Here is an 11039-nt window from a genome sequence, read left to right as displayed (position 1 = left end):
ACTACAACGGCAGGGAATCAAATCCCGCAGTGCCAGACGTGTTCCGCTGCTGAAGCCAGTGCATGTCCAGGCCCGTCTGAAGTTTGCCAGAGAGCACATGGATGATACAGCAGAGGATTGGGAGAATGTCATGTGGTCAGATGAAACCAAAGTAGAACTTTTTGGTATAAACTCAACTCGTCGTGTTTGGAGGAAGAAGAATACTGAGTTGCATCCCAAGAACACCATACCTACTGTGAAGCATGGGGGTGGAAACATCATGCTATGGGGCTGTTTTTCTGCCAAGGGGACAGGACGACTGATCCGTGTTAAGGACAGAATGAATGGGGCCATGTATCGTGAGATTTTGAGCCAAAACCTCCTTCCATCAGTGAGAACTTTGAAGATGAAACGAGGCTGGGTCTTCCAACATGACAATGATCCAAAACACACCGCCCGGGCAACAAAGGAGTGGCTCCGTAAGAAGCATTTGAAAGTCCTGGAGTGGCCTAGCCAGTCTCCAGACCTCAACCCCATAGAAAATCTGTGGCGGGAGTTGAAAGTCCGTGTTGCTCGGCGACAGCCCCAAAACATCACTGCTCTCGAGAAGATCTGCATGGAGGAATGGGCCAAAATACCAGCTACTGTGTGTGCAAACCTGGTAAAGACCTATAGTAAACGTTTGACCTCTGTTATTGCCAACAAAGGTTATGTTACAAAGTATTGAGTTGTATTTTTGTTATTGACCAAATACTTATTTTCCACCCTGATTTACGAATAAATTCTTTACAAATCCTACCATGTGGATTCATGGATTTTTTTTTTTTCACATTCTGTCTCTCACAGTTGAAGTGTACCTCTGGTGCAAATTACTGACCTCTGTCATCATTTTAGGTGGGGGAACTTGCACAATCGGTGGCTGACTAAATACTTTCTTGTATGTAAATATGTAAGAAAAATAGTGTATGTTTCTGTTCCGTGTCCTGTGTACTGTTTGTTTGTATATGTGTCTTTTTGGCTGCTGTTACAACCAAATTTCCCTTTGTGGGAAATTTGGTTGTAACAGCAGCTTGAGGGGTTTTTCAGAGGGATGTAATAAGTAATAAATGGAACTTATTTATAAAGAATGGGAAAGAAAGAGCAGGAAGTGGGTCAGATGATCCTGTTTAGAATAAAGTTGCGATTGCAACATAACCCTTAGTAATGCTGCAATAGACTTTGGCTGCTGGGGGTTTACTATGGTCCACTGAACATTTCCTCTTCTTTCACACATTATGTGTATATACACTACTCTGTATGGAATTATGAGTTATTATAGACCTTTAGCTCTCTTCCACCAACCCTTCCACATCATGTATTTGGCTTGTCTCTCTCCCCCAACTCCCACATAGTCCCAAACAGTAGATAGCTGCACCTAACCTGAGACTTGTCCTGTTGGAGATTTCTTCCAATTAAAAGGTTTTTCCCTTCTCACTGTCATCTGATTGTTAGGGTTTCTCCCTCTTATTGTAAGCTCTTTACCTTACAATATTTAGCCACTATTGTGATTTGGCTCTATATAAATAAAACTGAATTGAAATTGAATATAATGTATAGAATATAATATAAAGAATTATTATAAAAAATATATTTTTATATTTTATGCACAATTTTCCTATAATACACTTTTATTTTTACCAAGATTTTTTTTTTGTGTGTGTTTGAAAATAGATCGTCTCTTCTTGAGTTTTAATAAATGTCACTGCACATCACTGCAACATGGTATTTCTTTACTTATTTATAAGTAAAAGATAAATAAAAGATTAATAAAGTATAAACAAAAAATATTTTATTATTGTTGAATTATTCTTTTATCAATCTGGCTTAGACGTCAATTCAAATTATCAATAAGTACGTTTAAGTAAAGTCCTAATAATCCTAATTATTATTATTACTTGATTATTTTAGATGTACAGCGCTTTGGGCAACAGCCCTTGTTTTAAATGTGTTATATGAATAAATTTAACTTTGCATTTGAAATATGACACTTACATCTGATGATGATGATGATGACACTTAGAGCAACACCCAAAAGGACGGCCCTCATTCTTATCTCCCTCTATAAAAACAGTGAGATGCCCTTGAACATTATATCTTCAAATCCTCAGATTTTCCTCAACATCTTTGCAGAGGTGAGTATATCATTTTGAGATAATATATGACACTTTAGATCACCAGATTACTAATTAAAAGTTTTAAAAGTTAACATTTAGTCATGTCCAGAAATGCTTATCACTGGGGATGAGGGTTATTTGTCTATTCAGCCAGTAAAATAAATTCAATGTGAAGAAAAGTTTACCGTCAACAATATTCAGAACAAAATTACAGACTCGTGTTTAGGTGTAAATGTTAATACTGAAACTATCGTTCACTCTCCTTGTGTTTTGCATTTCTTATTTTTTTTTGTTTTCACAATATTGTTGAATATATAATATTATTTATGTGCTGTGTGGATATCCTTTGAAAAAAATATGGCATAAATGGAGTTTAATGTAAATCATTTTTGTATTCAGTTACAAATAGAAGTGATACTTCAGGCATTGTAAAACTTTCAGTGTTCAGTGGATGAATTTAAACACAGGCACATTCAAATGTGTCTAACCTCACTTCCCTTGGACTTTCTCAGTAGGACATTTGCCATGGATACACAAATGAGCAAACTGGAAGAGGCAATGGAAGAAGTTCTTGGCATATTTAAACAGGAATGCACACGGAGCAAAACAATGATGAAAAATGATCTGAAGAGAACCCTGAGAGCAGAGCTGGTTAATTGGCTGCAGGTACAACTCATTCTCTTTGTATATCCACCATAAATCCAAATCTAGTCATGATGTGAAAAATATACTTATCAGTCCTTGAGTCTTCATTGTTCCACCATTGTTTTTCAGAACTGCAAGGATAAGACAGAACGTGACAACATCTTGAGGGAGCTGGATGAAAACCCACACGACTGTGTGAACTTTGAGGAGTTTGTTTACTATGTGACTCGACTGATGATGTGCGGTCATTACTTCTTACAAAAATAGACTGTAACTCTCAGCTTGTTTCTAACACAGGAATTGGAATTGAAGATCTTAGCTTGACTGTGTTCAGTAGAAAATATCGTCCTCTCAACCCAGTTAATATCATTTTTTTGTCATTACAGCAACTCTTTCACCTTTGTACTGATTGATAACATAAATGTGAATTTATTAAAACTCTCAGAGTTTATATAGTTGTGTATTTAAATCTGGTCGGTGTGTCTTTTTTTTTTTTTTTTTTTTTTTTAATCATGTTGATGTAACGAGTCTCTGAAATGTTTTCTACTGTGTGTTTTTATAATAAATCAGTGCTGTTGCTGATCAAAAGAGGTGCTATGACACTGGATTAAGAAGAGGATTAGGGTAAAACCTCAAACAAATATTTAATAAATATTATAATATTGATAAAAGCTCTTCTAATGATCCTGAGACTGAAGGCTCAGTGGAACTTGGGCTTAAACTTGTTTCAAGTATATGCTCTGGCAATGCACTAATTGTTAATTTAAATGTAACTTTAAATTATTACAGTTTTTGTAGTTACCTTTAGGTTTTACCAAAACAGAAGTGTACTTGTAATGAATATGTTTATAATATATTTTGTTGCACTTAATAGAACTCTCTATACTTTCCATTTTATGAGCACAACCACATGCACTAAAAATGTCATTGCGGTCCAATTTAGCCCATAAGTAAAAGGGTATAAATAATGAATGAATTATATGTGGTTTGCCTCTCGATCTCATTGTGCTAAGCACAGATCATGGCTCTGTACGACTCCACCAATGGAGTTTCTACAAACAAAACTGATTTAGGAGCAATGCCAAGACCACATGTGAAACTTCAACACAAAATGAGAACCAAACTGGTCTCAGAGCAGCAGTCTTACATCGTAGAGGTTAAGAGCTATAGAAGAACAACATGTGGTTATGATTATGTGCTTTATTGGTCTCTTGGGGGGGCTGAGAATGTGCTGCATAAAAATGCTGTAATAAATTAGATTTTGAGCTGAAATATACATACACACAACATATAACTGTTGACATACTTTACAAAAACAGCTGGGTCTATGGGATTTTTATTTCGACAAGTGCACGCTGCTTTACCGTTAAGAGAATTAGTCGGATTGTCTCTTGCAATATGAACCAAAAAACGAGATCAGTGCAAAAAATTATGTGAAAAAATGATTTTGATGGAATGAATATAATTCTGTTATAACAAAAACAACAAAATAAAAAAACAAAATAAACCACATAGGTGATCATATTTGCCGTTTCACACACACCCTCACAAATTATAGCTTTAACTTCCATGACAGGTTTGGTGGGACAAAGCTTCTTAAAGTACTGAATGAAAATAACATATTTGATAATTAAGCATCCATCAAGACATATAAAAGCAGTGCTTTGATAGTTTGCGAGTCTGGAGCATTGATGTTTGTGTTGCAGTGCCAAGGAGGAAAAACCTCAACAACGACCTTGAATTGCATAAACCTCGAAAGTGTTATAGGGTTCATCGTTCTGCAGATTGTTCAGAAGAACAAGATTTTGTTCACCAAAACCTTCATGACAGTTTTCAGTCTTCCCAGGAGAATTCAAAACATAGGTCAAGTTGTGCAGTGCTCAAAGAAGCGGCAAAAAACTCAAGAGCTACATCTCAGACAGGTTTTAGGAGACATGCTTAATGTTCACGACAGCGCAATCAGAAAAAGACTGAACAATTATGGGTTGTTTGGTAGAGTTGCCAGAAAAAGACTGTTTCTCTCTGAAATATGGCAGCACAGTTTTGGTTTGCAAAGCTGCAACTTAGAACACCATAAGACCTCTGGAACAATGTCTTTTAGACAGACGAGACCAAAGTAGAGATGTTTGGCCAGTGCCATATTTGGAGAAAATCATTGCATATCAACGAAAACACCTCATACCTGCCCTCGTCTGCCACATAAAAACTATGCTTGCCCTCCTTCACAACATTAATTCCTGTCATGTGGGTTTTTTTTCTATTTTTCTTGCTGTTTGGTGGCTCCATCACTTGTCTCTCTACTTGTTTTGAATATGAAATCTACAACAGAATGTTTAAAAAAAAAAAAAGATTAAAAAAAATCAAATAGTTGCAATCGTGGTTAAGTAAAAGTTTAGACCTGAACCTAAATGAAATGCTGTGGCAGAACCTAGAATGAATAAACCTCAGTGAAAAAAATAAATGTTGTAAAGAACAGCAGGACAAAATTCCTCTACAATGATGTTGGAGATGGATAAAGCCATACAGAAAACCAGTACTTCCAGTTATTGCTGCTAAAGGTGGTTATGCAAGTGGTTGAAGCTAACACTGTGTTTTGTTGGCCTGTGATTGTGTCAGACTATAGTTACACGATAAAACAATGTACTGACATTACAGAATGTGTATTTTGAAAAGAAAAACACAATCGGTATGAATGATATGTCTAGTATATAAGACTGAAGTGAAGTAAAAAAAAAAAAAAAGTCTTAATGTGTAATTTTACAAAAGCTGTACAAAAAAACCAACCAAACAGCTTTAGGATAGCACATGTTATATCTGTGAGGTTTGAGCACTTTAGTCAGTAAGGCTGGAAAGGATAGTCATAGTAGGGTTTTTTGAAGCCAATCCTTAGGAGGATATCTCTGTGGCTTCAACACAGGGGAATCTGAGAGATTCCAGCTGTCACTTCCGGTGGACAGCTGGAATGCTGCACAATATTATAACAACATTGTGTTTCTGTTGGACAGAGTAGAGTTACACAACTACAGAAAATAAATGAGTTTGTTCTGGAAGAGAAGGGGAGAGACTTTTGGAGATAACACAGCACTAGGAACACAGAAAGAATTTACCCCTGTGACCCGATTGTATTGAAAGACCTCAGTAAATCTCCAGAGTGCATCACTTTGTCATGACACATAAAATGAAGACTGACACCAGAGTTCTGGAAACATGGGTTATAGTTTCAATTATTAAATACTCTAGTTAAAAAACATCAGCAGGGAAAAGTTCTGAATGCCTTTAAGAAGACGTGTGGAAAGATGATTGGACTACACCAGTGATGTCGCAATGAGCTTGACAGCATGGGAAAGTGGAAGTGATGTGGCATAAATAAGCCACCAACACATGGGAAGCAGACAGATGTGTGACTACAAATCTTCCTTATTGAACTTAAAGATAAGCTTTATATAAATAAAATTGTTTTGAAATCAAATATAATAAATAGGATATAATATAAAGTATTACAGTGAACGCAATGTAAACATGTGCAGCAGTAATAGCCATTCAACAATGATGGGAAACATTTTTCTTTTTTTAATTAGTTTTACTTTTGGTATTATATGCACAATTTTCCAATAATACAGTTTGGCATTGTATCAACATTGCTTTTTTAATTAGCACACTTAATGTACTTCTAATAAAGCAAACTAAAAAATGATTAGTGCTATTTTCAGTTGGGTACTTTCACTGTGACTCTGAGGTGTGGGTAGTGAAAGCAGCAGCAGGAATGTGCTTCCTCTCAAATGTCCTATTTGCTTTCTGCATTTCTGAACTGAGCTTAACTGCCAAGATTTCTTCTGCATGCTGTTTTCCAGGAGAGGGAAAAAATTGAATTCTTTCACCAGGTATCCAGTTGTCCTGTTTTGTAGTGTTGTGTGTTACTCCATCCTTGAGACAATAAAGAAACAGACTTCCAGTCGGTCCATGATGCTGTTACACGTGTGGGTTCTCATTTGCTAAAACACAGAATAAAGGCAAACTCTCCTGTCTAAACTTATACAGTTGCAGCTGTCACATACTATCTCACTTAAGGTGGCCCTATGGAAGAGAAGGCTCCCTTGTTCACCTAGTTTCAGTATACTGTATACACTTCTCTCTGTACCAACACCATATGCATTGGCTGACTTTGACAATATGTCCATATTTGAAAATCAGCAGATTTGCAGATGAGTCGACATTCTTATCTTCAGCTATGGTGGCCATGAGGACTGATCTGAAGGGCAGCTGGTCTCTCCCTTGTGAAGGACAGATCCACACAGGAAAAGCTTAGAAGCCAGTTGAAGTGGTTTGGGAGCCAGGCAAGGATGCCTCCTAGATTTTATTGGGATTACAATCATTTATACTTTAAACTGCATTGCAATACAAAATTACATTCACACTGTTGAATAGAGGGTATTTTTCCACTGAACAAGGTCAAGCTAAGATCTTCCCCATTTTCAGTTTCTGTTCTCCCCTGATGTACCAGACTGTCTCTTAGCTTTGACCTAGGTCAAGCTTACACAAGCATAATCAGAGATTTCAGTTACCTATTCCAGTATGCAGGATATAACAACCAGTGATGGGAAAAATGGCGTTACTTTTTTCAGTAACTAAAGAGTAATCCAACTAATTACTATATCGTAACAACGCCGTTACAGTTACTAACAAGAAAATGCGGTCCGTTACTATTTTTCAGCAAACAAACGGTTGAAGCTGTGTTCAGCTGGTTCAGCATCTTATATCAGTTGCACGGAAGTAGCTGTAAGTAATCTGGATGCTACAGCTTTAAGCAGCTGCGCACGCTCCTGCGGACGGTAATCACTGTCTAGCACAACACCTGGAGCTAAGGGGGCAAAACAATGGCATGAGTGCTGCTGTTTGACTGAGGAAGAATTAAGTAGTCGTGGTAAGCCAATCACACGGCCACTTAAAGACAAAGCAACAAGGTGATATATACCAGTTTTTAAACTGTGTTGATAGGCCACGTAAAACCAGAGTCATGATAAACAATATATACGTGTGTTTTTTCCTCAATAGTTTCATCACGTTTACTGTCTAAGGACAGCGCTAGCAAGCACGCTCTGCTTATGAGCAAAACAAAAAACAAAAAAACAAAAAACAAAACAGGGGACGTTTTAGGAGTGAGAGAGTGAGAGAGAGAGAGAGAGCAGAAAAAGAGAGAGAGAGGGAGTTTTGAGATGTGAGAGATTTGTGACGTTTAGCGTGTTTGGGGTGTGTAGTTAATGTGTTGTCTTGTGTAGTTAGTGTGTAGTGTTGTGGATAGTTTTGTGTTGTGTGTCAGAACAATGAGGAGACTGCTGTCTCCAGGTAGAAACAGGAGTGATACACCTGCTGCTGTCAGACCTGCAGGTATCAGGCTGATGTTCTCCTTTATAGTGGACAGAAATATTTGGAGTGGCACAAATAATTTGTGTGGCATCTTATTGAATGCAGAACAGCTGATTGTTCTGTAAATAGTTTGAAGTGGTTATAAAAAAAAAAGGGTAAAATGTAAATGGCTGCAAATAACTTTGTTGTTTGTAAAACTTGTGCATATGATTTTAAAATTGACAATTTATATTTGCATTTAAAGTTATGAAATATGATTCATTAAACATGTTTGTGGTTGTTACAGTAAAAAATATAACTTTTTCTACTCTGATTTTATGTTATTTGTCTGATTTTAGATCAATTGTGTTAATACAGTATGTAAAAAATGAAAACATGATTGTAAATTCAGACACGTGAGGTTGTGCTGAAAAGGAAGATACCAAACAAGGCAAAGTAAATCGTTTTTAAAGGTAAAATGTGAAGGGAAAATCAAAAGTAGTTAAAAATGGCCAATTATACCCTGGACCCCAGAGGGTGAACGTTTTTTTAAAGTAATGCAATAGTTACTTTTCAAGTAATTAATTACTTTTAGAATATTGTAACTCAGTTACTAACTCTTTTACTTACTTTACTTTTTTGAAGAAGTAACTAGTAACTATAATTAATTACTTTTTCAAAGTAACTTGCCCAACACTGGTAACAACATAGTGTTTTGTTTCTTTCCATGAACAGGTCCTGACGAGTGAATAGTTTTTCAAGTGAATACGGTCAAATTAAACTAATTTGTTCCGTCCTCATTTACAGTTGCTAAAAGGGGTTAAGGATTTGAAGTGCACCTTAAAATCCTTACATTAAAAAGTGCGTCTGAAAAATACGGTAATGGTTCCTTTAATGGTCTTAATGTGAAAAAGAATCACAAGTGGGTGAGGATGGCCAAATTAACAAAAGAAGGCCGGCATTGAAGGGAATAAGTGCACTTCACTGAAGATGCTCACGAAGGCCATCTTCAACCGTGACATTCAGGTAAGACGGAGTTCTCTGTTTGGTTGAGTAGAAAGTGGAAGATATGTACAGTTAGTGGAGCTAGTTTATTAGAAGTGGATCCTAAAATTAAAAGAAAGGCACTTGATTTTTTTCATTCGTCCTTCAGTTTTACTCAACATCGTGAACATTTAAGATTTTTCATTTTTTGCTCAGTCACATTTTCATTTTATAAATGTGAACGACGTAATGTTTAACATGTTCTCTCCTGTGTCCTCAGACTGGGAACAAAGGCCACTCCTCTGTGGAGGATGCTAGAGCCGCTATGGAGCTTTACAAAGTGGTAGAACATGAGTGGGAGACACAACTTGCTGCCAACTCAATGGCCAGTGTGGAAATTTCTTCATTTTCTGAAATGATCACTTTAGTAATAGTAATATTACTTTTTTGTCACTTAGTTACATACATATAGGATAACATCACATATGTTTCGTGCTTTGTTCCACACACACAGTTAAGCCATTGTGAGTAAGTTGAAGACAATCAGGGGACGATTAAGAGAGAGACCCCTCTCTGACATGCGCACATTTTGTATGGCAGCTAGACCACTTCTCTAGTAAGCCAGTTCCTGACACCTAAGTGCATTCGATCCTCATTACCCTAGTAAATATAGCAGCAACAGTTCTAAGTTCCTTTGACATTTCTACTAAATTCTGACACATTACCTGAAACCCTAAAAATAGGATTTTGGAGACATTCCACTTCATTAAGGAATTTTATTGGGCTTAGAACATGCTTTGAGGACCCAGAGAATGAACTTCTTCTTAAAGAGCTAAATGTGATTGATAAAGCAGCACAAAGGAGTGTGTGTGATATTTGGTGATGCATGTGTAACTCCATCCCTAACAATACTGCTGAAAATGGTTCTTTTACAGAAACAGTCACTAAATTACAAACATTGCCTGATGCATTTAATGATGAAGTTTGAGAAACATGTCTCAGACCAAATGGCTTCCTTATCTTAACAACAGTTTCTCATAAATGAACAACTTAATTTAACTAAAGTGATAAAGCTGAACAACTAATGCTATTTCATATTTCCATGTGTAATCTGATATTTTTGGAATTTTTGGATCATTACTGCTATTTTGCATACAAATTTTAGACTATAAGAACGATTATAAATGACCAAAGGGTCATAGTGAGAGTGGGATGAACATTAAGTGTAAAATTGTATCTGATACTGTAGAATGATGCACATCGCGAAACTTCTCTGAGTATGCAATGTTGTTGATATTGTATGATGTTAGACTAGAAATTACCTTTGTATGATTTAGTGTGATTGATCAAAAGGTTGGAAATGTAATGGAAAATTTGTTATTCTCATTCAAATTGCTTAAATGCTTGTGTTCATGCTCAGGTGTGGCATTGTAATGTAAACTTCCACTGAACAGTCTAGAACTACATGAACTTATTTCAGCCTCAATAGTTGAAGACAACAACTCCCTTTGCAGGTGCTGATAACGCCAAGGGGGCGAGTAGAGTATCAGCGCTACGATTAAGACATGGGAGAATCTGACAGATTAGACCTGCTTATTCCATTAAATTAATGGTTATATTTGTGTAAGACAGTTTCAAACTTTCAGCACTGAGCAAAAGTAAAGAATACATATAGAATTAATAAATATAAATTAAATTATAATTTAGTGCAAATCTAATGTAAAGTTAAGTACGAACAGTAAGAACAGGTATTGCAGGTATTTTTTTTTTGTATATTAACTTCTACAGAAAAACAAAATTGTTTTAAAATTGCTTGCAGGAGGGAAAAAATCAACAAAGCTGTTCCAAAAAATATCTATATTTCTTAGACGTTCAGTGGCCAGAATTGGCCAGGTAAAGACTTGATCAAGCCCACTGGAAATATTAAGGAGGACA

General features: G+C 36.3%; 1 protein-coding gene across 2 annotated transcripts; it reads left to right on the top strand.

Moving 5' to 3' along the window:
• The first annotated feature begins 2074 nt into the window (after nucleotides 1–2074).
• Nucleotides 2075–3246, top strand: s100a1 (S100 calcium binding protein A1). 2 transcript variants are annotated; one of them, XM_085291299.1, is made up of 3 exons: nucleotides 2075–2150; nucleotides 2645–2798; nucleotides 2907–3246. In XM_085291299.1, exons 2-3 carry the CDS (start codon nucleotides 2658–2660, stop codon nucleotides 3042–3044), a joined length of 279 nt encoding a protein of 92 aa, XP_085147425.1. In that variant the 5' UTR covers nucleotides 2075–2150; nucleotides 2645–2657; the 3' UTR covers nucleotides 3045–3246. The 2 variants fall into 2 exon arrangements, with proteins under 2 accessions (XP_085147425.1, XP_085147426.1); XM_085291300.1 differs by having other exon boundaries at nucleotides 2097–2150; nucleotides 2648–2798.
• The last annotated feature ends 7793 nt before the right edge of the window (nucleotides 3247–11039 follow it).

Source organism: Mchenga conophoros, linkage group LG11 (assembly GCF_057382185.1).
Source record: "Mchenga conophoros isolate Kocher_MC1m ecotype Shallow Benthic linkage group LG11, M_conophoros_male_GT1.1, whole genome shotgun sequence".
Taxonomy (NCBI): domain Eukaryota; kingdom Metazoa; phylum Chordata; class Actinopteri; order Cichliformes; family Cichlidae; genus Mchenga; species Mchenga conophoros.
Note: the sequence above shows the minus strand (reverse complement) of the source record. Positions and strands in the feature narration are given on the sequence as shown.

Bases quoted from the DNA above. Each gene is read 5' to 3' on its own strand.
- s100a1 (XM_085291299.1), top strand. From the start codon at position 2,658: ATGGATACACAAATGAGCAAACTGGAAGAGGCAATGGAAGAAGTTCTT. The intron at 2,799-2,906 runs GTACAACTCATT...ATTGTTTTTCAG, and splicing joins AGCTGGTTAATTGGCTGCAG to AACTGCAAGGATAAGACAGA.